At 37.9% G+C, this 27,754-nt stretch overlaps 2 protein-coding genes across 3 annotated transcripts; one reads left to right on the top strand and one right to left on the bottom strand.

Moving 5' to 3' along the window:
• The first annotated feature begins 28 nt into the window (after positions 1-28).
• Positions 29-27,559, top strand: UBE2J1 (ubiquitin conjugating enzyme E2 J1). Of its 2 annotated transcripts, XM_053913780.1 has the most exons (8): positions 29-221; positions 9,411-9,484; positions 10,724-10,855; positions 13,883-13,967; positions 14,248-14,353; positions 17,535-17,664; positions 19,090-19,209; positions 24,271-27,559. In XM_053913780.1, exons 1-8 carry the CDS (start codon positions 191-193, stop codon positions 24,547-24,549), a joined length of 957 nt encoding a protein of 318 aa, XP_053769755.1. In that variant the 5' UTR covers positions 29-190; the 3' UTR covers positions 24,550-27,559. The 2 variants fall into 2 exon arrangements, with proteins under 2 accessions (XP_053769755.1, XP_053769756.1); XM_053913781.1 differs by lacking the exon at positions 19,090-19,209 and having other exon boundaries at positions 72-221.
• On the bottom strand, positions 11,204-11,786 carry LOC112296948 (ubiquitin-ribosomal protein eS31 fusion protein-like). The gene has a single exon (XM_045188574.3). It carries the CDS (start codon positions 11,734-11,736, stop codon positions 11,257-11,259), a length of 480 nt encoding a protein of 159 aa, XP_045044509.2. The 5' UTR covers positions 11,737-11,786; the 3' UTR covers positions 11,204-11,256.
• Positions 27,560-27,754: the final 195 nt, after the last annotated feature.

Raw genomic sequence — 27,754 nt, 5'->3', positions numbered from 1 at the left:
CAGCGGAGAAGGCGGTGCCGCAGCGAAGCCTGCACCTCCCCCGCACTCTCGGCGCGCCGCCCACAGTCCGGCCCGGGGCGGGGCGGTGTCGGCGGAAGCTCCCTGGGCTCGGCCCGGTCAGCCCGAGCCGCGCGGAGACCCGGGCACCCGCGGCGCGGAGCGGAGGCCGAAGCTCAGCCAGCGACCAGCCATGGAGACCCGCTACAACCTGAAGAGTCCGGGTGAGCAGGGCTGGGGGCGGTAGGCAGCGCTGACAGGACGGCCCGGAGTGAACCGGGACTCCGGGGCCAGCATTGTGGTCCTCTCGCTTTGCCGCCGCCTGCGGCCCCCCCTCCGGGTGTGGCGCAGCACGCAAGACCGCCGGCCGCCCGAGGGGTGCAGGCCGCACGGCAGGCCGGCCGGGCGCGCGCCGGCTGCCGGACGTGGGGACTAGCCAGCGCCCCGCGGCAGCCGCACTCTCCCTCCCCTCTTCTGCGTCGCGAGGAGCTGGGTTATGAACGAAGAACAGGTGTAAAGATGATGCCTGTGTCTAACAGTAACAGCCCCTTGCTGGACTGCGTCCTGAACACAGTTCAGACGCATGAATGATACGTATCTATTCATAGAGAGACTTCTTTTGCAGTATTTAATAGCCCCACTTAATTTACAGAAGTAGCCCAGACAATCGCAGTTTCAAATTCTTCTCTGGTGCATTATAAAGATGTAAGAAAAGCAGTCAGCTCTCTTAGATTAAGGCAAGCTTGAAATGAATCATTATAAGTGGTATTCATGATAAATTTGTCAGGAGGGAGAGACTCCACAGTTCAGCTGTAAATGATAGTCTCAGGATATCAGTAATAGTTTGACCAACACTTAACTGCTTCTTATTTTATTTCTTCTTCCAAGAAAGCAGTTTCTCGGTAGCAGTCAGCAATATTAACATTCTTATAGAAACAGTTGATATTATGAGTCTTTGATTTGATCCGTTGCCTCCTGTACCCACGAGGATCGAACCCACAGCCTAGGCATGTGCCCAGGCCGGGAATCGACCTGCAACCCTTCAGTTACAGGAGGATGCTCCAGTAAACTGAGCCACACTGACCAGGGCTGATTGTGTTTTTAATACTTAAGAATACGCAAAGGCTCCAGAAAAGTTTGAGGATGTTGATTAAAGAGAGCTTTGTTAACTTGTGGTGTCAGTCTAAGAAATGTTCTTAGGTGACCAAGTATGTAGATTGAGTCATACCATTTGGGGCTGGGGCATAGACTCCTTTAAAAATAGTGAAGGCCGTGAACTCTCCAAGAAATAATTTATACAATTCAATTTCAATGGGGTCACGATTTCCTCCCTCCAATCCATCTCTTAAGAATGTCAGGGGGAAAAAAAGGAAGATCAAAGAGAAAGAGGAAAAGGAAAGCTTAATTTTAAGTTTAGATGCTTAAATTATTCAGATTGTGGTAGATTTATGTAAAACAGAGGTAAAAATGTATGCTGACTCCTTGGTCACATGTTACCAAGTTCTTTAGGACACCTGAAGTACTTAGTGAAATGCCCAGAGATAATGAAAATGAGTATGATTTGGAATGGAGATTGTTATCAGAAGAGATTGCTCAATTTTATAGATTATCATACCTAAGATTATGATAAGCATTTAATATTCTCCAGAAATTTGTATATATATATTTTTTCAATTTTTCAATTATTTTATTGTTGTTCAGTTACAGTTGTCTGCATTTTCTCCCCACCTCTCTAAGAAATTTGTATATTTTTTAAGTAACACATGTATGACCTATTGCCTGCACACTGAGCTTTGGCCAACATGTTTCTAGCCATGTAATAAATTGCTTCCTCTTTTTGGTTGCATTTCCTCAACGGTGATGTTACTGTTCTAAACTGAATTTTTTATTTTAAAAGATTTTATTTATTTGTTTTTAGAGAGAGGGGAAGGGAGGGAAACATCAGTGTGTAGTTGCCCCTCACACACCCCCTACTGGGGACCTGGCCCTCAACCAGGCGTATGCCCTGACTGGGAATCAAACCGGTGACCCTTTGCTTCACAGTCCTGACACTCAATCCACTGAGCCACGCCAGCCAGGGCCTAAACTGAATTTTTAAAAATAATTTTTTTTCTTTTTTGGGGTTCATGGAGAAGGTGAGTTAAATGAGGTATGGGACTGGCTAAAACTGCTAGGAGGTGTAGTGAAAATACTTCCTTGGTTTTATTCTCAGTTCTATATTTTTGGAGAACTGTATGTGAGAGGAAGTTATTAAAAACACTGCATGATGTAAGAGATACAATCCTTTTTCTCTCTATCTCATTTGTCTTAGAAGTATGGATGGGGCAGTTAAGACAATACAGATAACTGGTTAAGGGCCAGTGTGCTAGCATGTGGATAGTAAGTTTGTTCATTTTATAGATGGGAGATATATTTCTTTATGATTTTTCTGGAATTGACTTGTGGTTGTGGGCACAGTTCTGTGTGGGACCACCTCATAACCCCTTTGACTAGCCTATCAGTAGTTGCCTCTGAGTCATGTTCCCTTATTCTTTTTTGGGTCTGCTCTGGCCAAGGTAGTAGGGTCTCAGTACAAAGTAAGGAGACCTATGTATAAAGAACGTCCTGTGGCAGCTTTCCTCAGAAGGGGCTGATGGGCATGTTCAGCAGGTGATTGGCATATGTATGAGAGACTGGTACAAAGGTACCCACCGTCTCCATCCAAGTTTTCTATCCTGTCCACTTGCCCTTGATGTCAACTGCACCTTCATACTAATCATTCTCAAGTTTTAATGTACAATGCAGATCCTTCTCCTAGGCTGTAGATACATAGAACTTAATGGTGATTTAATATCTTCACTCAGATTTCCCACAGACTGAAAAAATATCTACAAGGTGTAATACCAAAATTATCAGTTTTCTCTCCTCCCCCAAACTTGCATCTCTCCTTAATAGTTTTTGCTAGGGGTTGACAGCACCCAAGCACCCATGGGAATCATCTTTGATCTCTTGGTCTACTCCTTTACTCCACCCTTTAACCTAAAATTGTCTCACACACACACAGAGGCATTTGAGCATGGGTGCCAATACACCAAACACACATATCTAACCAGTCACTGTGCCACCAGATAAATTAAAACAAAACAAAATACTGTATTTTACCATGTATAATGCACTCACATTTTTTGGCTCAAACTTCCAGGAAAAAAATTCATTTTAATTTTTTAATTCAATTATTTATTTATTTATATTTAGATACTTGATTTTTATATTATAGAGGAATTTTAGCATTTATTTTTGAACATATGGTACAAGAAATTTTATGTAATAAATAATTACAAAATACAGGACATATACAAAGTATAAGAAATTTTAAAAAGAATTAAAAATGCTTATATAGATACAGAATTAGTACTACCCATGTATAATGCATATCCTTATTTTCCCTCAAAAATGTGGGCAAAAGAGTATGCACTGTATATGGCAAAATACCGTAAAACCTGATCACTGTGGGTTTTCCGGACCATAAGACGCACCTAGGTTTTAGAGGAAAACAGGAAAAACTTTTGAAGCAAAAAATGTGGCAAAATATTTAATAACATAAATAACATATTTCACCAATGTAAAGGTAAGCTACATTCAGACTAGATAATGCACCCTCATGTTCCTCCCAAATTGTGGGGGGGTGGGGTGTGCGTCTTATCGTCCAGAAAAGTACGGTAGATCAGTTTTCAAATTGAGAAGTTTTCAGTAGCTTTCTGATAGCTGTGGATAAAGTTCAAAGTAAATTGTTTTGCTTGGCCTATAGGGCTGCTGCTGATTTGATCTTTGCTTTTCTCACCAACCTTATCTCCTAGCACTCCTATGCTCTGTTGTGTTTTCACCATGTATCTATTTTGCTTGAGTGTCCCCAGATGGAACAGCCTTCTCACTCTTTGTCCCTGTTGGAGCCTGTGCTTGAAATGTCTTCCCTTTAATCCATTTGAAATTCCTATTAATTCTTCAGGCTTCTTTAAGGTTCAGTCTTGTCCAACTCCTGTAGGCAGACTAAAGTATTCCCTATATTTGTATACACTTGGTCATTGTGTTGTGATTGTTTTATTGTCTTGCTGTGAGCTTTTAGAAGGCAAAAAGCGGGTCTTAGTCATTCTATTTCTATTGCTCAGACATTCTTTTTTTTTTTCAAGATTTTATTTATTTACTTTTAGAGAGAGGGGAAGGGAGGGAGAAAGAGAAGGAGAGAAACATCGATCCGTTGCTTCTCGAATGCCCCCAGCTGGGGACCTGGCCCACAACCCAGACATGTGCCTTGACTGGGAATTAAACCTGGGACCTTTGGGTTCATAGGCCAATGGTCAGTCCACTGAGCCACACCAACCAAGGCCAGACACTCATTCTTTAAGTGTTTGTTGAATGGATACCTTTGCAGGTATTTCTGCACAGAAACATTAGTCCTTAAGCATTTGCCTTCATATGGGAACAGGAAGAGGCAGTTGGAGAGCATGACATTGTGTTCACGTCTTCAGGACACCTGCCTCTTTTGTATTTTACCTATGCTTTGGAGATTGATGATATCAACATAGTTGCTTTCTGAAAGAAATAGATGCATGAGAGACAGTGACCTGGAAAAGATCCCCCATGCCTTGGCTGGTGTGGCTTAGTTGGTTAGGCATTGTCTCACAAACCAAAAGGTAACTGGTTCTATTCCTGATCAGGGCACATGCCTGGGTTGTGTCCCCAGTTGGGGCCATGCAAGGCAACCGCTTATTGTCTCTCTCACAGCAATGATTCTCTCCCTCTCTTTCTCCCTCCTCCTCTCTCTAGAATCAATAAAAGAAAATAAATAAATAAAAAAGATCCCAGCCCTGGCTGGTATAGCTCAGTGAATTGAGCATGGGCCTGTGAAACAAAAGATCACCGGTTCGATTCCCAGTCAGGGTACATGCCTGGGTTGCAGGCCAGGTCCCCAGTAGGGGGCACACGAGAGTCAGCCACACATTGATGTTTCTCTCTCCTCCTCCCTTCCCCTCTCTCTAAAAATAAATAAAATCTTAAAAAAAAAAAAAAAAGATCCCATCAGCTGTAGCTTTGTCTCCAAACCCGAAAATTAACCCAGTGACCTAGCCTGGATTTGTGCAGAATGGTAGCGCCTAGGCCGGTGGAGCCTAGAGCTTGGATCTAGATTGATCATGTGTTCTCCATGAAAATAAAAACCAAAGCAGGCACGTAGGTACTCTCCACTGCTCTTCCCTGCCCTGGAACATCTTACCTCACCGTGACAGGAGAATTCCTTTGAATAACTTTGCAAAGAGATAAGAGAGGAGCTGATAGGGGGGCTTTTTTTTCTCTGTAGTCATATGGTAGCAAGAGGTGGAGTATCAGGAGTGGCAGACTATGCATTAGCCCTAGTTGCCAGTGAGTACTTTGAACTTGACTATTCCATAGCAGTGATATTTCTCCTTGGGAGCCAGGGAGCCAGGGAGCCATGCCATGTGGCCAACTTCATATGCCCAAGGCCTGATTTTGAAACAGAATTATTGAGAAGGCCTTATATCCCAATTCATTTCTGACCTTAATAACTTGTGGTCTGGGGAAGAGGGAGGGGTAGAAAGGAAAGGAGAATTATGTGAAAAAATTATTGACTCTCATTTGACAGATGTAAACATTGAGGCACAATAAAATTAAATGTCTTGTTCAAGGACTCAGGCATAAGAAATCACAGCCAGTATTTTAATGCAGCTCTAATTCCAGAGTATACATTCTTTTTCACTAAGCCATTCATAATGTATGTTATTTCACAGAAAGTAAATTATGCAAACATTAGACTGGTCTTACCTTCTATTTGGCTCTGTGACTTTAGCTCTCACATGGTACATGTCTGTGTGGCCTGTGAACTAATAAAATCAGCATGTTTAATTTTTAAGTGAAGGATTGTTCCTTTAAATGCATTCTTGTAGCATTTCTTATCCTTTCATATATGTTTCATAATATCCAGGTACTCTTGGGTGTTTATTTTCTTCTCCAACTGAACTGAGCTAAGTGAGGAAGAGGCAGAGAAAATGTGATAAAAGTATGGAATGACATAAAATCTGACCTCTTCAGCTTGATCATAATTCAGCTAGCTGATGAGGAATAAAGGAAAAACAATCGCCTTGGCCCCTTTGATTGCTGACAGTAGCCAAACTAATTAACTTCATAATAGCACCCATGATTTTATTTATATATAATAGTATTATTTTTTCATATTTTTAAAATTTGTTTTTAGAGGGCAAGAAAGGGAAAAAGAGAGAGAGAGAGAAATATCAATGTCCAATTGGTTGCCTCTCGTACACCCCCAACTGGGGACCTGGCCCACAACCCAGGCATGTGCCCTGACCTGGAATTGAACCCGTGACCTTTCAGTTCTCAGGCTGGTGTTCAATCCACTGAGTCACACCAGCCAGAGTTATATCTATATCTAATATCATTAATTTAAAACAGCAATGTTTTTATGAGCTCCAAACTAGGGGTTTTCAATCTTTGTTCTGTGGGGCCCTTTGATGTTCTAGGTGGAGGGAAGGTAAATAGCTTGAAGGCCTTTCCTTGTCCTGGCTTCAGCCAAAACAGCTTTCTGTTACCTGTTTTACATATTGAGGTTCTCATTAAGCTTTTCTAATGGATTTTATCTTATTGTCAAATAAGTTTGAAAAACATTGCCTGTAATGAGATCCTTGGAAAGAGATTTGTTGGGGGAAGATAATAAAAGTTAATTCAATTAATATTTAAGTGCTGACTATGTGCTAGGTCTTTAAGAGACTGCAGTGAAGTAGATTGTTTAGCAGATGTTAAGTAATTACAAGTGGTATGAACTTTATAAAAGATAGGAGACGCAGGGTTATGGGGGCTTATACTAAGGGCACTCAACCTAGTGTCCAGGGCAGTGGCTTCCAAACCTGACTGAGCATTAGAGCAACTGGAAGAACATTCCTGGTCTCCACTCCCCTCCCAGAGCTCCTCAGGGTTTGTATCTGTCCAGATGGGACTCTCCAGTCACTCCTCTGAGGGTGGACAAGGAAAGGTGTTGGGGACACCTTCCTGAGGAAGTTACTTGAAGATTTGGTGGGAGCCAGTCTAGATGATGCAGTGGGGGCGGGGGTGGGAATAGCATTGCACACTGAGTAGCCAGTACATGTGAAGGTCTGGTGCACAGAGAAGTGGAGGGTCTAGAACTTACGAGAAGAATGTTTTAGTTTATATAATACATGTCTCTAATGTAGCATTTATCATGTTCTTTTGTGTTTACTCCCTCCTCCTCCCCAAGTTTAAGCTCCTTGATAACTGAAACTATTTTATTTTGGTTGTAGATATAGCATCTAGTATGAGCTCAGTAATAAATATTTGATGATCAAGTGAACAGAGTCTGCCTACAGGGCCCTAGTTTAGAGCATGAGATGGAAAAGAACATTAATTATTATGGAATGAGATAATGACTTAAGAACTACTTTTTTTTACCTTGGGAGCCCTTGATTAAAACTAAATTTTATGCAAAAGTCCTGATACGTACTGAATTGTGATATTGTGTGGGAGTTGCTTCTTAGTTAACCTCTCCTGATAACTTTCCGCCGTATGCCTCCACACATTTTACTTTTCTTGTTTCCTCTACCTATTCATATCCAACTGCTTAATTCCTATTGTCTTTCTTTCAGATGGCAGTACCTGACCTCTTTTCTCTAATGTCTGCCGTGAGCATAGGTGCATACCTGTCTTATAGCACCAACATCAGTTGGTTTTCAAGCAGAGTTTCCTAGACCCTTGGGCACCTGTCTTTTTTTATGGTTTTGCTATCCTAACACCAGTATCCTGAGATTTTTTAGCACCTGAAGCTTGAGGTGGGAGAGGCTGCAGTCAAAGGATTGACATTTGAGAGCCAGTAAGGATGAAAAGAGGGTACAGATACAGTGATTTATCATGGAAGTAAAAGGCTGTGCCATTAACTGAAAGAGGTAGAAGAGAGATAAGTAAGTAAAGAGGTGTGAAACAGCCTTAGGATGCTAGTTGGAAAGAATGGGCCAGAGGGCTTACTAGGGAAATAGAGGAACTTAGGGTGGCATTGTGTTCCAATGGAGGTTGTTGCTAATAACTCTGTAATGGCATTAATGTGCCTGCCTCTGTGACTCTTACCCCCCCCCCCCCCACAGTAACACTCAGCTGTTTGTGTATAGACACCAAGTAAAAAGATGGTTGGGTTGGGTCAGCTGGAATTGAATTTTATTAGGAGAGTATGGAAGAGGAGACCCTAGAGCCAAGAGTGTGGATAAAGAGGGAAGTGAATATAAAGGTAGGTGGGGTATAGGAAGTTGTGGGGTCAGTAGAGTGGAGGTTTTAATTAAGCTGAAGAATCATTTCAAAAAGGAAATCAGCCCTGGCTGGTGTGGCTGACTGGATTGAGTGCTGGCCTTCAAACAGAAAGGTCACAGGTTGGATTCCCAGTCATGGCACATACCTAGGTTGCTGGCCAGGTCCCCAGCAGAGGTTGTGTGAGAGGCAACTGATCACGTGTCTCTTGCACATCAATGTTTCTCTTCCTCTCTTTCCCCCTCCCTTCCCCTGTCTCTGCAAATAAATAAATCAAATCTTTAAAAAAATTTTTTTTAAAAAGGAAATCAATTAAGGCTATGGAATCGTGTGACTTCTGGAGACAAGTCCCACTAAGTTAATGCAAGATACTGAGTGGGAAGTCCTAAGAGGTTGAAAATATACGGGGGTTTACTGTTTATTAGTGTGAGTTTCAAAGGGCACATTTTTGTTAATACAGACATTTTGACATGGTAGAGTTGTATTGTCTGTGTTGGAATTCCAACTCTGTCATTTACTATTTGACCTTGGATAAATTTCTTTGTCTGGAAAATGGGGATTTTTTTTTTTAATCTCATAACATTGTTTTGAGGATTGTATGAGTTGATTTTTGAGTGCTACCACATTGGAAGTATATATAAGAACTTATTCAATAAAACTAGTATCTTTATGCCCTGCCTGGTGTAGCTTAGTGGATTGAGTGCGGGCCGTGAACCGAAGGGTCGCCGGTTCAATTCCCAGTCGGCACAAGACTGGGTTGTAGGCCAGGTGTCCAGTAGAGGGCATGTGAGAGGCAACCATACATTGATGTTTCTCTCCCTCCCTTCCCCTTTCTCTAAAAATAAATAAATAAATCTTTTAAAAAATAGAGTCTTTATAAGACTTACCTATATATTGAATTTAATATATAACTCTTCTCATATCTAGCTACCATTTCATCTCCCCTTCCAATTACTATTTTCCCATAATTAAACCTTCACTCTTGGACCAGTACTCTATGCATGTTTTGTTAAAGTAGAAACTTTTTCATTAGGTTTGTAAATCTGTGCTAATCATTTGGTAAAGTATACTTTAAATGTCTCTTATGAATTTTATTTTAGCTGTTAAACGCTTAATGAAAGAAGCAGCAGAATTGAAAGATCCAACAGATCATTATCATGCGCAGCCTTTAGAGGTTAGTCTGTGTCTCCATTTTCTACATATGGATTTTAATGTTTTACACAAATTCCTTAAAATTGTTTTTTCATTGCTTTGAGTCATTGCAGATGTGTTTGATGTGGTTTATTAACATATTTTACTCCCAGTATTTCCTGAGTATTTCATTAGCCATTTGGAATCAGACATTTTAGAAGAAGCTGATTTCTGGTCTCTATAAAATGGGTCTCCGAGGCTAAATTGGTTTTAGGTCTTGAAAATAAAGGAGAGAGGGGAATTGGAAAGAACCCAATACTTTTTTACTGATTGGAAGACCTAGCTCCTTGAGGGATCTCTGTAGCTAGTCTGGGTTTTTTCTCTCTTCAGTCTTCTCATCTGAAAAAGGAGGGTATTTAAAAGTGCTCAGTCTGGCTTCTGAATAAAATGTAATAATGTATGCACAAGTATTTTGCAAACTCTAAAGTACTTGGTAACTGTAAGATGATGTTGGTAGCATATTTATTAATATCACTGACCACTCACAAATAAGCTCTTGGGAATCTGTGAGGGGTAATTTTTAAAGACTGTTGAAATAATCCACATTTTTATTAATTATTTGATTATACAGTTGGTCCTTGAACAATGCAGGGGTTGGGTCCCTAAATCCTATACAGTTGAAAATCCATGTATAACTTCACTCTCCCAAAACTTAACTACTAATGTAGCCTACTGTTGACTGGAAGCCTTACTGATAATATAAAAAGTCAATTAACACATATTTTTCATGTTCTATGTATTAAGTGCTGTATTCTTACAATAAAATAAGCTAGATAAAAGAAAATGTTATGAAGGAAATCATAAGGAAAATACATTTACAGTAATGTATGTATTTATTGGAAAATATTCAAGTATAAGTGGACCCATGCAATTCAAACCCATATTATTCAAGGATTAACTGTATAATAATTATCACTAATTAGAATTGAGAGACTAATTTTTAGCTTAATTAAATCTATAATCTTACTTATGAATATATAACAAGACTCAGATATTTTTAAGTGCATCTGTTTAGAAAAGATCCAGCTCTTATCAGACATGAGAGCTAGATTAAATAGCTTTTATTTATAATTTTTATACTTGAGACATTTTGTGTATTAGAAACTGTTCTAACAATAATATAAAACACTTTTTCTCACCCAATTATGTTCCTAATAGTCATTAATAAAAACAATCCAACTTTAATGTTACTGTTTCCTTGTCTGTTATTGGTTTTGTTCAGGATAACCTATTTGAATGGCACTTCACAGTTAGAGGGCCCCCAGATTCTGATTTTGATGGAGGAGTTTATCACGGACGAATAGTACTCCCACCAGAGTATCCCATGAAACCACCAAGCATTATTCTTCTAACGGTAAGAATTCTTGGCATTTTGGAATGACTGTTGTTGAACTGTTCATGGTGGCTTCAAAATACAGTTAATGTACTCACTTACATAAGAAATAAAGTGGAACATTATTATTATTTTGCTTTTGGGAGTCAAACCTTGGTACTACAATTATTTTCCCCAAAACATAACTTATAGGAATTATTTATGCTAATTAACATAATTAGCATAGTGTGGTTATTAGAGTTCAATGAATCAATGTATGTAAAGGTCTAGGCAATGTCTGGCATGTGGTAAGTGCTCAGTAAAGGGTAGTTAATGATATCGTACCTCTTAATCACATCATCTCCTTTAATCTCTCACTTTCTTTCTTTCTTTTTTCTTTTTTTTTAAATGTTACTTCATGTCTTTTATTGACTCATATACAATTACTTGTCTCCTGGTTTGTTGAAGCAATAGGTCAGACAACATTTGCCACAATACTGTCTGTCAAAGTGGCTGGCCATAGAAACTCCAGCACCACATTCATCTGAAGGGCACTCCCGACGAAGGCGACTGATTTTGACATTCTCATCCACTTTGTAGTATTTCAGGACAGCCAGCTTAACCTTCTTTCTCTTATGCTTATTCTTCTTGGGAGTGGTGTAAGACTTCTTCTTCCTTTTCTTAGCACCACCACGAAGTCTCAGCACAAGATGAAGAGTGGACTCCTTTTGAATATTGTAGTCAGACAAAATATGTCCATCTTCCGGTTGCTTGCCAGCAAAGATCAGTCTTTGCTGATCAGGAGGAATTCCTTCCTTATCCTGGATCTTGGCCTTTACATTTTCTGTTGTATCCAAGGGTTCAACCTCGAGTGTAATGAGTGTACTGGTCTTCCCCGTAAGGGTTTTCACGAAAATCTGCATCTTGGCGGCGACTCCACCGCAGATGGCAGATCGGAAAAAGCTAATCTCTCACTTTTCTTATTGCTCTTTTCCTCAGTTGCTTCATTTTCATGTGTAGCTCTTAGAAGAAGTGATGCAGAGTCCTCAATAAATGTTTGCTATATTATTACTATTTATACCTTAGGATTTCTATCTATGTTCACATATTTTATCTCCATGTGAATGAAAACTATTAATCCAGTTTTCTTTTCTCTTTCCTGGGATATGTTCCATCAGTAAATTCCTCTCTTCTTTTTATTTTAAAGATTTTATTTATTTATTTTTAGAGAGAAGGGAAGGGAGAGAGAAAGAGAGAGAGAAACATCAATGCATGGTTGCCTCTCATGTACCCCCTACCAGGGACCTGGCCTGCCACCCAGGCATGTACCCTGACTGGGAATCGAACCACTGACCCTTTGGTTTGCAGGCCAGCACGCAATCCACTGAGCCACCCCAGCCAGGGCAGTAAATTCCTCTTTTAATTGTTAAGCTTTCCTTCCCTCATTTCCTTTTATTTACTAGTCTCCCCAACCTTGAATAAAGCAAAAACAAAACATGAAAACCTTTCTTTATCTCTGCTTACCACTTGTTGTCTTGTTTTTATCTTTGAAAGCTTCAAGGCATATTTACTCTAGTGTAGCCTGCTGTGGTCTGGTTTCCACACACAATCACTACACTAATCTTGAAGATTAGTTTGAAAAATCCACTGCCTTTTTCAGTCTTTATCCTGTTCCATCTAAATTAAACATCTGGCACTTCATGGGGTAGCAAATAGTGAGACAGAAGGTGTTCATTAATAAGTACCAAATTAATGCTGCTTTTTACCTATATTTAGTGTAATGGGAAAAGCATTAGTTTTAGAGCCAGTAGACTGGCTTCTGACCAGTGCTATTTCTATTACACCACAGGCAGGTTACATAATCTTTTTGAAATTTATTTTTTTCTTCTGTCATAAGGTTGTGTGTGGTAAATATGATCACACTTTATAAAGTTCCTTTCACATAGAAGCTGCCTAACAAATCTTAATTGATACTTAGAGTCGTTAGTGTGGGCAGTAAGGCTGGAGCAGGATTCTGGAGAGGCCCTGCTGTGTCAGGAGGCATTTTCTTTGCTAGACTGGGGGGAGCTGAGTGGTGGGGGAGAGGGGCTGATGCATGGGGAGACTGGGAGAGGGTGGTTGGAGCAGCAGCTGCTCACCAACAGTACAGAAATATTTCAAGAGTTAACCAGTGGTATGGTCATACCTAGCACAGTGGCTGAGAGTCAACTTTTCCTCCTGGTTTTCAACATTTGTTCTTTCTGGCTCACTTCTTGCTTTTGAAAACTTTCCTCTATTTTCCAGCCTTTATTCAACAAATATTTATCAAATACACATCATTCACCCTATAGGTGCCACAGAAAGTAAGCCAAATTCTCTGTGCATATGAGGCACATAGTCTAACTTCATGCCTCTTCTTGCTTCTCCTTCCCCTAAATGTGGATATTCTATAAGTTTAGACTTTAGACGTTTTTTCTTCTATGAAATGGCTTCAGTGGTTACCTCTGTGAAGTTAGGTACCAAAAATGTGTATCTTCTGATATCACCATGTTTGTATTTCTCCTGCATCTGGACATCATCAATAGCTCTTCTACCATGAAAATAGATTCATGTCCAAAACGGAAATCATTATCTCTAATCTTCTTCCGTTGTGTTCCTTTCTTATAAAATTACACCATCCTTCTGAAAGTCACTCCCACCCTCAGAGCCTTCCTCACTGTTATCTAGTTAGGTGGTTCTCTGTCCTTAGGTTTTATCCTAATCTTTTTCAGACTCTTCACAGAGCCTAGCACCATACTAGGCACAGAAGAGGACATCAAAACATCTTTATATATCAATTATTTAGATTTCAGCTGTATAATCTGGTTTCAAAAAGGTGCTTCAACTTGTAAAAATAACTTGTATTATTCATTCAGAATCCAACAAATATCTGTGCTTTTCTACTAAGAGGACAAAAATCCGTATCCCCTTAAAGATTATACTATTTTAAAATTATCTTAAAAATTATTTATTTGTAAAATATATTTATATTAATAAAATGTAAAACATGAAACACGTCTACAATTTTTAAATACCTTATTTATTCCTAAGGCTAATGGACGATTTGAAGTAGGCAAGAAAATCTGTTTGAGCATTTCTGGACATCATCCTGAAACTTGGCAGCCTTCGTGGAGTAGTGAGTACTAATTTAAAGTGAAATATCTTATATAACTTCAGTCAATTCATAATTATGAAGTATAATACCTTCTTGAGATTGCACCTGTTTTTGATAAATAATTTGATATTATTGAATGAATAATAAAAATGCTTTTCCATGTCTAGATTTTGGCCACCATTTTACTACAACCGTCCTACCTGTGCCTCTTCAGTGAAAGCCTGAGCCTTTTTTCTCTTCCCAGAGTAAACCCAGTTCCTTTTACAAAGCAATTTAGATTGATGTTTACTTTTTATTTCAGTAAGAACAGCATTATTAGCCATCATTGGGTTTATGCCAACAAAAGGAGAGGGAGCCATAGGTTCTCTAGATTACACACCTGAGGAAAGAAGAGCACTTGCCAAAAAGTAAGTTTTGCATTTTTTTTTCTTGTTATTATTCTGGAATAATATTATAATAGAATAATATTATAAATATTATTCTGGAAAATGGCTGCTTAGTTTTGCTATTTTAGAAATTTAGTTGTACCAGTTTACTCAGGGTTGAACAGAGTCTAAAGAATTTATTTCATGCTGTCTGGTTTTAGAAAGTAATTGATAATATCAATCTACAGTGGGACCCTGGCCAGGTAGCTCAGGGCATATTAGAGTGTCGTCCTGATATGCCAAGGTTGCAGGTTTGATCCCTGGTGAGGGCACATACAAGACTCAATCAATGAAGGCATGAAGTGGAACAACAAATTGATGTTTGTTTCCCTCTATCCCCTTGCACCCCCCTTCCTCTCTCTCTCTAAAATCAATTTTTAAAAAAACACTACAGTGGGAGGTATCTTCTAGAAAATAGTACAGGTCACTTATCTCCACGTGGACAGTATTACAGATGGAAAAGAACTAGAGCCATTATTAATGTAGCTTTCCACAAGATTAAAAACTTGTTGAGGGCAGAGAGGGAATCTACTTGTCTACCTTTGTATCTGTAGTATCTGGCTTATAGCAAGTGCTCAATGAATGATCTGGAATAAATAAAAGGAGACTTTATTGAGTTGTGGTGTTGCCTTTTCAGTTTCTTTCAGGTGCATTCTGTCCTTATAACTCAGATTAGTCATTAGATTTAGAATGTTCTCTCCTTGGAGTAGTGCTGAGACTAATTCTTGATTTTGATCATTTTTCTGTCCTGGATCCTGCTGTCTACCACCCTTCATACATATCCTATTAATTAAATTATACAGGGGTGGACAAAAGTAGGTTTACAGTTGTGAGTACAGTGAAACAGTTTATTCTTGTAGTATTATTTTCCATATGAACAACCAAGCCTACTTTTGCCCACTCCTGTAACTTCTCTTACCCTGGCACATCCCCGAATAGGCCCTTTACAGGTATTGTTAAATCAAGGATATTTTAGTGTCTGGAATGTTTGCTAGACTCTCTGGTTTCATCAGTCACTTTTCTTTTTATATCTGTTCCCAAGTTCTGGGATATACCTTACTTACAACTACTATTCACAAATTATGATATGTACTTTGAATACATGACATTTGTTTTACTTGATTTTCTCTGTTGGCTTTCTGTTTTGATATTTTTATCCAGTTCATTTTGTGTACAAGGTAAAAAGAAAAAAGAATTTGGTTTTTTATTCTTGCTTTGTCATTGTGTATATTCTAGTTTGCATTAGAGGCTTTTTAAAAACCTGATTGTGCATTTAACCATGGTAAACTGCTCTTTTTGTGGATAAACTAATATATTCAAAATAAACATTCTCCTTTAAGGTTCATCTGACTTAACATTTTAAGGCAGATAATTTGGTAAAACTGATTCTCAGAAGGATATGGGTAACGATGTTCCTTCTGACGAAACAAAAAAAAATTTTAAATTAAATTAATACTACTTTGACATATATTTTGTTTACATGCAGCTATTTCATAAATTTAAGTAGCATGTTCTTCAAGACCTTAGGCTTTTATTATGTTGGACTAGATGTACAATAAAATAATTTTTTTAAAAGGAAGTTCAACAGTGTAACAATGTATATTTTTACATATTGTGTGTATTTACTTCCACTCATATAAATCCTCAGCACTCTTGTGAGCTGTGGGGCACTTTTTGGCTGTATCTGGAACACAAAGAAGAAAAACGAAAGCATAGAAAAACAAATAAATCTGAGGAAAGTCTAGTTAACAGGTTATCTTGTTAACCTGTTATATCTATTAAGTATATACCTTTGAGTGTCTCCTTAATATAATCAGTGATAAATTTCAGAATCAGGATTTTACCATGAGTTTTTTTGTCTCTCAAGTTGTCCTATTTAGATTTGTACTGCTATTGGGTTAGTGAGTTGTTTTCCCCCTGGAAATATCAGCAAATTCTATTCTTAATTGACTTCTTTACTGTTTAAATATCTTTCTGTTAAAAAAAATTTGAGCTTTCTAATGGACTTTTCACAGGCTTAACATGGGCTTGTTATATGTGATCTTGAGGACAGTGTAATTAGTTTCCTGTATTTTGCCATGTGTAACGCACACTTTTTTACCCAAATTTTTGAGGTTAAAGTAAGGATGCGCATTATATAAATGTTTTTAATTCTTTTATTTATGCCTTTGCATTAAAAGTATAACTCTAGAAAGCAATAATGATATCTATATGCAAAATAATACCCTGGAATATGATAATTGGTTTTATTTCTAAATATAAATAAAAATTTGAATTAAAAAATGAAAATGAAAGATATTTTTCCTGAAAGTTTGGACTAAAAATGTGTGTGCACATTATACATGGGAACACATTGTACACAGGAGCACATAATACACAGCAAAGTACAGTATATCTTTTGTCATATAAATCTAAAGCTGATTTTTCTTCAGATAGTATATTGGGAAAATAATGAAATCTTAGACCAAATTTTTTTAATAATAATGTCTCCTCTGCTTTGTTTTTAACTTAAAGATTTTATTTATTTATTTTTGGAGAGAGTGGGAGGTAGGGAGAAAGAGAGGGAGAGAAACATCAATGTGCAAGAGAGAGATCTATTGGTTGGCTCTCGCAGGCCCTCAACTGGGGACCTGGCCCACAGCCCAGGCACGTGCCCTGACTATAGGCTGGCACTCAGTTCATTGATCCACACCAGCCAGGGTGTTTGGGGTTTTTTTTCAGGTTTTATCAAATTTTAGTGTTAGATTTTTAAAAAAGATTTTCATTATTTATTTTTAGAGACAGGGGAAGGGAGGGAGAAAGAAAGGGAGAGAAAGAGCAGTGTAAAAGAGGAAAAGGTCCCCAATTGGAGACTGGACCTGCAACCCAGGCAAGTAACCTTTCACTTTGTGGGAAGATGCCCAGCCAACTGAGCCACGCCAGCCAGGGCTAAAGTTAAATTTTTTAAAATATTGAGATATAATTGACATAAAGTTTTTATACCAACATAACTTGTGTGTCTCGGAACTGTAATTGCCATAATTGTCTAATTTACATGTAGATAAATGTGATATGGACTTACCTGTATTCTTTTTTTAAAATTTAAAGCATTCATTATTTGAGTATCTTGCATTCATATTCATGCATTTGATTTGTGCTAATTAAAAAAATTATTTCCTACCAGATCACAAGATTTCTGTTGCGAGGGATGTGGCTGCACCATGAAGGATGTCCTGTTGCCTTTAAAATCTGGAAGCGATTCAAGCAAGGCTGACCAAGAAGCCAAGGAATTGGCTAGACAAATCAGTTTTAAGGTACTCTAAATTGATAAATAAATTCAAATTATGAAGCCCTTTTTTATTATTTATTTTAAAGATTCTATTTTTAAAAAAATTTTTAGAGGGGAGAATGGAGGGAGAAAGAGAGAGAGAAACATCAATGCGCCCCCACTGGGGACCTGGCCCACCACCCAGGCATGTGCCCTGACTGGAAATCTAACCGGGGACCCTTGATTCGCAGGCCAGCACTCAGTCCACTCACCTGCACCCACCAGGACTGAAGCCCTTTTAGTTACTTTCAGAAGTAAAATAATATTGTCCTATTGCAATAAGGTTTTTACATATAGTTTTTTAATTACAAAACTAATAATGTACATTCAGAAAGGCATTATATAGCATAGTGGTTTAAAGCTTGGACTCTGGTGTACAATGCCAGGGTTCAAATCCCAGCTTTATTAGAAGTAGGACATCAGAGATATTAACCACCTCGTGTCTTTTTCTCACTTGTAAATAATGACATTACTTATCTTGTGGGATTCTTATGAGGATTAAGAGAGTTAATACTCACATGTATTGTATTTAGAACTGTCCCTGGTGCTTAATAAATTTTAGCTATTATTATAGAAACTATAGATAAACAATAAGAAAATGACAATCACATAATCTCTGCATCAAGAAATAACTGGTGTTATTATTTTGGCATATCTCCCTTATGTCCCTTTTTTCCTGCGTACATTTTACCCAAACGTATAAATACTTCTATAATTTAATTAGTAGCCTGCATTAAGCAACATGTTATCTCCTCCCTCCTCTCTCTCCCTCTGTGTCCTCTCTGTCCTTCTGAGGTCCAGTTCTTGGGAGAAACTTTTCCTTCTGTTTTATTGTACTTGAAGGAGGAGGTGCTTAATAAACATTGGTTACTTTCTTCCTTCTGAAGAGTCCTGTTGTATATAAAATGGCTTTTCTGAAAATTTTAAGGCCTGATATGTTTTGTACTCAGAATTTCAGATTTTATAAAATATCAAATGCATACCGTACATTAATATTTACCGTGGGATCTGGGGCAGTTCCCCAGAATCACATTCACTAATAATTCATCAGCAAACCTGGGATATCTTCACTAATGTAGAATAAAGACAGTTAATAGCCTCACATGTTAGGCTTTGCCTGAAAATTACAAAAACTTTAGGTTTTAGAGATTTTTGGAATAGTAGATTGTGAGCCATGGGTGTCAGTTTTGTCCCTTGCCAAGTGACGTCTCCTTGAGAACAGGGGTTGTCTGTGTGCCTTTCTGTAATACCTCACATAGTGTTGGACTCATGAGTGCTCAACATTTAACTGATTGATATTCATGTTAAAGTAGCAATTAAAGTAAATCTAAGAAAGGGAATGTAGTAGGTTTTGGGTTATTCTGTATGTTTCTTCTGGTGATACTGCTCTTGGGTATTATCTTTTTTATAGGCAGAAGTCAATTCATCTGGAAAGACTATTGCTGAGTCAGACTTAAACCACCCTTTTTCACTAAATGATTTACAAGACAGTGTACCTACAACATTCCAGGGTGCTGCAGCCAGTACATCGGTATGGTTCTTGTCTTTTACGTAGATGCATATCTATGTCTTTATCATTATTTGCAGTAGGAGGAGGAGATCCCTAGAGGACATATCTGGTTTTCCTAACAGTTGGATTCTAGCCCAACTCTCCCTCTCATGAATTACTATATTTTCTTGAGAAAGTTATTCACACTTTCTGGTGTAGGCTTTTTTCTTTTTTTGTCATTAAATGGGGCTAGACTAAATAATTTTTAGGTCCTATTGTCCCTCTGGGATTCTCTGTGTATTTCTCAGAAAAGTTAGCTTCAATATAGTGCTACAGTTAGAATAAAACAAAATATACATACATTAACCATTTTCTAAAAAGGCAGTCTGTCTTTGGTAGGTCTGTTAAGCTGCATGAAGGCAGTGACTTAATAGAGGACTGGAGAAAAAGATTTGCCTTAGACCTGCTCTGTCCAGTATAGTAGCTACTAACCAATGTGGCTATCTAAATTTATATTTAAGTTATTCTGAATTCAATTAAAAATTCAGTTTCTCAGTCACACTGGCCACATTTCAAGTAATTCATAGCCACGTGTGGCTGATGGCTACCATATTGAACAGCACAGATACCGAATATTATCATCATCGCACAAAGTTCTATTGGACAGCGCTGCCTTGTGCAAGGTTAAGTGTCCAATAAGTAATTATTGAATGAAAGGTTAGATGAATGCTGTGGCTGCTGTTCACTGTGCCCTGATTGATCTATTGTCTAAATACTGGGGAGAGGTGGCTAGGCCATGAGAGAGGCTAATAAAATGTGACTGAATTGTTGCTAAATAATTAAGATTATGGGGGAAAACATTGACTTAATATAAGAGATGACCTGTCTTTTGGGGTCTTTTGGTAACAGATTATTTGGCAGAGTAACCAAATTCTCCCCCTCACCCCAGTTCATAGAGGCTTTAAAGGGTCAGGGAAATCGGAATAGAAGATGGGCAAATACAGGTTTGCCCTTTACTCAGGGACAGTTTGCTGTAAAGTGGGCTCAATGGTGTCGAGTGGCTCTCTCCTATTCAGAGAGTGAGGATGGCCAAGAAGTGGGTTGGAGAGAGCGGGGGAGGGGGTGCTCTGAAGGAAGTACTTGGAGGACTGCAGGTAGAGGTACAAGAAAAGAGTGTATGTTGAGCGTTAAATTGTTTTTACGTGATCTACATGTAAATTTATGCATTGTAGAGAAATATAATGAATTCATTTTAGTCAGGGTATGTTTTAAGTCTTCACCTTTAAAATTCAAATTGCTTTTTATTTTATAAATAGTTTTTTAGAAATAAAAACATCCTATTACAGAGGAAAGTGGTAATCTCTTTTTCTCCTTTAAGGACAATCTCCTAATATTTGCGATGTGTTTAGATCTGTCTTTAGTTTATTTTAAATCTGTGTCAAGTTTCCCTGTTGCATATTCCAGTTATACTTACTCCAATTGTAGTTTATTTTATAATTAATTATTGTCTGTCTCACCTTCCAGAATGTAAGTTCCTTGAGGATCAGGGTTGTGTTCCCAGTGCCGGATATAGAGTTTTGTATGTCGTAGGTGGTCAGTATATATTTGTTGATTGAATGAATGAATCTTAGGATTAGCACTTAAAAAAAAAAAAGTACAGGTAAAGAAACCAAGACATTTTAAGTAAATTAGATAGCATAAGCAATAGTATTGTTATTATAGTAGTACTTTTCATTTTGATTTTTAAAGTACATAAAACTTAGACTTATTTCATAGATATTGTATCAATTCTGGTTAAAACACTGACAAACAATAAGTTGTCTACTATTGCGAATTAAGCTTTTAATTACATTTACATACCAATCCCAGTGTAATTCTGTAATTTGATCACTGTGGAGGTCACTGAGACCTGGTTTGGGCTAATAAGGTGGCTGCTTTGCCTGCCAGTGTAATGCAAGTTCACGGAGATGTCATGCATCAAGTCCCAGATAAGCTGGTTTTTTAGCATTAAGGGGGCGAGAGATTGCTAAAAGTCTAAATACAGCAGATAACAACATTAGGCCATCTGTTACTTGTTGATGCAGATTTTTAATCTGTGTAGAAATGGGAAAAATACTGATTTAGTTTTATGTTCTTCCAGCCTGTCAGATTTTTTTTCCTTTTCCCAGGGAGGTTCTGCATAAGCCATTCCATTTTGTATTAAAAAGTAAACACAAAACTCCCTTCCAGATGATTGATTATTCCAGATTATTATAGAAAAATTTATATGTAACTTATCTGTGACTATGATTTTTAAAAAATATTTAAATTTAATTAAATGAAACATCACATTTGTGCACCTTCCCAGAAATGGTTGCTTCACCTTAGTTAAGGAAATGGAAACTATTACGACTTAAGTCTTCACTCTATGATATGCCTTTGGGCAATTTTAGGCAAACAACAAAGATTTACAAGTCCTACCACCAATCTTTAAAAAAAAAAAGAGGTGAAGGGAGGGAGAAAGAGAGAGAGAGAAACATCAATTGGTTGCTTCTTGTGTGCCTCCATCTGAGGACCTCGCCTGAAAACCAGGCATGCACCTTGACCAGGAATCAAACTGGCAACATTTGGTTCTACATAATGATGCCCAGTCCACTGAATTACAGCAGTCAGGGCATACCACCAAACTTAAAGCATTTTGAAAATGCTCAACTTGATTATCCATTTGTCAGTTCAATATGAACTACAAAAACATAGTCCAATTAGTCCTTCAATTCCAAATAAACTAGGTTTCTCAGGATCTATTGTATAAACTTGGGTTGATAGAGTTTTCCCTTGATGTGATTATTTTAAATAGGAGAAATTTTAGAACTTTATAATACTGCAGCACTAGGTTTTAGTCAGTAATATATTATCCAAAAGGCACCAGAAATACGGAAACTAATTAAAACAATATATCTATCTAAATACTTCCATTAAGTACATGTATTGTACTAAAATATCATCTAAATGATTTTTAGGGCTTGTTGTAATCCCTATGTTTTAAGAGATTGTTGTTCTAACTACATTAATCACACTAATAAAGGTCCAAAAAGCTGTCCTAAGTAAACTCATGACTTTTTTTATAACCTAGATCTGGTTAATAGTAATAATACTAATAATAACTAGCATTTAATAAGCAGTCGTGTATCCTAAGCACTTTATATCATCATCCTGTTTAATCTCACAATACTGAGTTAGATAGTAGCCTCACTGTACAAATGTGGAACCTGAGTCTGAGGTTGAATTGAGTTTCTAGGGTCATGTGTGTATGAAGTGGCAAAGGCAGCCTCGTAATGATAAGGCTCCCTGTTTCAGTCAGGTGTACAGGCAGGATAATGTTCTCCCCTCAAACTAATGGAAAAAATAGCATATATAAAACAAAAGCTTTTCGCTGAGTCAGTCTCTTGTGCTGATTTCTGGATTGATAGGACCTCGTATTTTTTAAAATTTTCCTTAAGAACACATCTCCCTTTACCAGCCTTGAGTACTTTTGCTCTATCAGATAGTTTTAGCTTGGCTGAGCAAATTGAAAGAATGGGATATTTCAAAGTGAATGTTTTATTGGCTGCTGTAACTCAGTTCAACTCCATGAGTATTTATTAAGTCACTATATGACACCTGTGTCAATGTAAGACTTCATAAAATGCTGTAGCTTTGTGCATCTGCTCTCTTCAGCAAGCAGATTGCTCCTGGGAGTCCTGAAATATGGAAGTCCAAGTTCATGCAACTCTAATTCAGTACCAGCACTAACATTTTTAACTCGAAGTCAGTAGTTTATTTCTAGTACTGTGTTATTGGTCACTACATTTGAGTGCTCCCAAAGGATAGTTTTAAGAAGTATGGATTATTTAAGCTTTTTCATGCTGAGATGAATGTCAGATTTGAAATGTTATTTCTTCTGCAGGTAAATGAGATGAGCAGTTTTTTTCTGATGGTTGTAGCTGTTGGCAGCCCAAAGCCCATCCTCTTACCTTTCTAAAAGAGTATTTGAATTATATTATTAAATTCTTTTTTTCTTCTAAATCTTACATTTTTCTCTCTAATGGAAAGTATTTAAAACGTTTTATATTTGCTCAGTAAAGTTATTCTGAATAAAACATACATTCTTTTTTATTTGAAAGAATGTGTATTGCATTCATACAATCAGTATAAATTACTTTCAATAAAAAAAAATTAAAGGTCACTGGGTTATTACAGGTAGAGTTAGGGTATCTATATAAGTCAAATGGAATTCCTGTTAGAGAACATTGTTGTCTCTAAACTGTAATTAAGATTTTGACTCGCTTGGCACCGTGGTTGTGCTTTGAAGGAGCATCATTAAAGGGCAGAAAGCAGTTGACATCCAGTGCTTTGTGGGGCCACTGTGGGTCTCCCACAGCCCCTCCACATTTTTCGCAGGACGCACCTAAGGAGTTCTTGTCATCACATAAAGTAACAGTTCAAACATGTACTGAAGGGTTCTTTTAGACTTGTGTTCAGTTCAGTTGACAAGAATTGTGAGGAAGGATAAGCCTAATTTGAAAACTACATCTAATCATTGAATTTTTACAACAGTATTGCTGTGTAGAACATATGGTTTGAAATTATTTCCTCTGCTCTTTGATTGTTGGTGGAAGCATGTTGACATAGTAAGATAATATCGAAGGAAACATGGTTCATGAGAGGCACACTGTTGAGAGTTGCCTTTTTGTGCCATTTAGGATGGCAAATTTTCAAGTAGAAATCAAATGTTTCTCTCTTTGACTCTCCTGAAGGGAGGTGCCAGAGGCCTAGCAGATTTTGTTGGAGTTGCAGCTGAGGGAGAGTAGACAGGCCTCTGTGGAGAATACATGCAGAACAGAGTAAGTCCTTGTCTTTCTAATTTCTGGTAAACTCCTCCTCCATGTGGTGAGTACTCAGAGGAAGTTGTGTTGCTGTCTTACTCAGAAGGGTGAGTTATTAGTCTCAACAATGAGGTAATTCGTGGTAGTTGCCTTCAGTCGTATTGAGTGCTCTGAGATTCTTTGTACTTTTGAACAGATAGTAGGTATATGTGTAAGTTGTCTTTGCCAGTTTCAAACAGAATTTCTTAAAATTTCCTAGTATGAAGTCCAGAACCCCTCGGGAGCATCTCTTCAACAACCTGTCCAACCTGTAGCCAAGAATACCTCCATGAGTCCTCGACAGCGCAGGGCCCAGCAGCAGAGTCAAAGAAGGCCGTCTGCTTCACCAGACGTAATCCAGGGCCAGCAGCCTAGAGACAACCACACTGACCATGGCGGATCTGCTGTGTTGATCGTCATCTTGACCTTGGCATTGGCAGCTCTTATATTCCGACGAATATATCTGGCCAATGAGTATGTATTTGACTTTGAGTTATAATACTGGTTTATGTCTTAAGAGCTGTGACTCAGCTGCTTCATTAAACATTCTGCATTGGGTATAATCCAAGAATTGTTTACAAAAAATTATTTTGTATTACCCTTCATTCCTTTTTTGATCCTTATAAATTCAATATAAATGTAGCTAGACATTCAGACTGTGTCCTGCTCAGTTTAAGAGACTGGAAGTCAAGTCCTTTGTCTCACTATATGACCTGTTTTACAGGGAAATAATTTGTTATTTCTCTTATCTCAGCTTCTTTTTATGTAAATTGTGATAGTTTTCTGTATAGCCCTTTTAAATTTTTGGATGAAAGATAGTGTTTTAAGTTCCAATGAGTATTAGTAGTTACTCAATATCATTTATTGAGTACTGTGTTTCTACTTACGTAGAATGATTGAGGGATGAGAGTTGAAAGGGCAAAGTAAAACCCCTCCAATAGCTTACTTACAGGGTCATTCATATTGGTATCACCCATTCTGTGACATACTTTATGTCCTGAACATTTTTCAATGAAAGTTACTATGTCAGTCAAACATTTATGAGGAAATGCAATTACATCTTTGTTACTGGATGTTACTTGAAGAAGGAATAATGCTTTGTAACCACTTTGATGTACTATTATCCCATTCTGTCTAGTCAGCACATAAGATTTAAAAAGAAAGCAATCCTCTATAGAGCTATGTTTTAAGTAAGGAAGGAAGAGTCCAAGCCAGAAATCACTTAATTTTATCCCAGAAGTTAAGTGGGAGTATCTTAAGATTTGAACAGTCTGTTTTGAATTGTATATCTTCTGAGATGTATATATGCCTACCTTTGTAATCACTATAAATTTAATTATTCTGAAATGTGCATAATGTTGAACTATTTCATGTACCATATTAATAGAAAAGCTCAGGGCCCAAGCAACAATGATAGAAATTAGAAAAAACTTTACTTGGAATTGTCCACCTAATCAAAGCCCAAGAGATAATTTTCAGTGCAAAATCAGTATATACCATAGTGCTAGCTAGCCCCACATCTTCTGGTAGATATTTTTACCATCATAATGCTGAGTGAGAAACATATAATCACAGAAAAACATTGCCTTCAGCATGTTCGGTGGCAACACGGGAGGCACTCTTGAGAGTATTGTTAGTGAAGATTTAATTTTTATATAAATATAGACAGTCCCCAGCTTCCAAATAGGTTATGCTCTCAAAGTACATTTTTGTAAATTAATTTTTTTTACAAGTCATTGTTGTAAATGGTGTTTAGGTTCTAGCCCAATCAGTCCACACAAAAGTTAGTCCATAATGTATGTTGAATAATTTGGGGGATGGTATCCATAAAGTCCTCATGTAGTTTTAACTGACTGAAACTATGGGCAAGATAGAAACAATGTGTAAAGTGATTTAAAGGCACATGTAGTATGCACTCCTGACAGGGGACTTGGGCTCTGTTGGCTGCCAGACACCATCCCTGTGTCCGTCCCAGAGCCACTTTCCTTTGCATCTAAAAGAAGAGCATACTGTGTACTGCGGTATAATACATAGTTGTCTTAAAATGTAATAAATGAGCATTTTAAAAATGTTTACAGATTGTTTCTGTTATATCTACAGCTGTATGAAGACCTCGTAGGTCAGGAAAATGATAGCTTACCATTTTATAACTCCATAGCCATGCGGAAATGCATTCTGAAGTCTTGGTTTACAACACAAGATACTACAAATATTGGTTCAGTCATCCCTGGTCTCCTAACCAGAGGCCACTGACCCTGGAAGGTCAGGTAATGTTATTATGGAGAAGGCAATCCCCGTGCTCTCAGCGCATGTGGAGCTGGATCTTGTGCTAGGAATAGTCTTCCCTCCACTTCCTCTCAGTCACACCTGAGCCATCCTCTGGATCTGTGTGATCTTTTTGCAGGTTTCCATGGGATGTACTTATACTTTCAAATCGACTAAGCCAAGAAGATGTTACATTGTGCCAGTCCTCTTCTATCTGATTAGCCTCTCTTCCCTCACTTGTCAGCTGACAGGCCACTTTCTTGTTTGTGTTGGGATTTATTTTTCTGCACCTGATACACATATCTGAAAGTGGTCTCTTAAATACTCCTTCCCTTTCAGCGCAAACATGTTACTTAAAAATCCTTAAATTGTCAGTCTGACCCCCATTGTGGAATTCCTGAGCAAGATTGATCTTTGGGGCCATTCCTACTCAAACCCCACCTGATGGGGCCTCTTCATAAAACTATTATTTTTTAAAGCCTCCTTTTAACCCATTATTTACAGCATACAGTCAAAACCAGATGTATGATTTGGCAGGTAAAGGCTTAGGACTCATTCTTTCCCCAGTCCTCAGATTAAGGTAGCTCAGTGACTTTTTCTTTGGCCAACATTGTACCTGCCTACTACCAAGGTAGTTAAAATAGCATGCTTGAAAAGATATATAATGTCTGTTTCACCTGTTAAGTGTTTAAGCAAATGAAACCTTTCCAGTTTTATGTGTTCTGGGGCTTTTATGTAGCACTTTACATTTTCATGCTGCTTATTGTTTTTATTCTACCAAAATAAATGAATTTCATCAAAATTCTCAACTAATTTTTTAAAAACACTTAAAAAATTGTTTCTTATTTTGACTATAGAAGTATAAAATTTCCATTTCAGGAGAATAAGAAATCTTTTTTGTTATATTTAGCTATGAATAAACTTTCTGGTATTTTGAGACTTCCCATTTTTATAGACAAGAATCAATAAACAAGTGAACCTCACATATTTGAAGTTACTTGAGCAGAAACCTAGGCTGAAGTACTGAAAAGCCTATATTGTTTTATTACCTACAAGTAAGTATATGGAAGGTGAAATGCGTTTAGTGAACCTGACTTTAACAAAGGATAACGTGTACATTAATGTATACAGGTAAAGCCCTGTGGGAGGCTGTACATGGCTCAAAAGCTGTTTGCAACGCCTCTTTAATAGTTGTTTTCACAGCTAGTTTGAGCTGCTGAATAAAACCAGTGACTTTATTCATACCTTGTTTTGACCAAAGGTGGTATTCTTTATGTCATCTGATCTTCTGTTCATTCTACATCCTTAAATATTCTCTCACACCTTTTCCCTTCTCTCCATGCTTGCTGCCACTACCCTAACTAAGTAGCCATTATCTCTGAGTAGTGCAGTAAATCCCAGCAGGTCTCCAGCCGTGCCCCATTCCTGACACTGCAGCT

The sequence above is a fragment of the Desmodus rotundus genome, chromosome 11 (genome assembly GCF_022682495.2).
Source record: "Desmodus rotundus isolate HL8 chromosome 11, HLdesRot8A.1, whole genome shotgun sequence".
Classification (NCBI taxonomy): Eukaryota; Metazoa; Chordata; class Mammalia; order Chiroptera; family Phyllostomidae; genus Desmodus; species Desmodus rotundus.
This window is presented reverse-complemented; position numbering and strand designations above follow the sequence as displayed.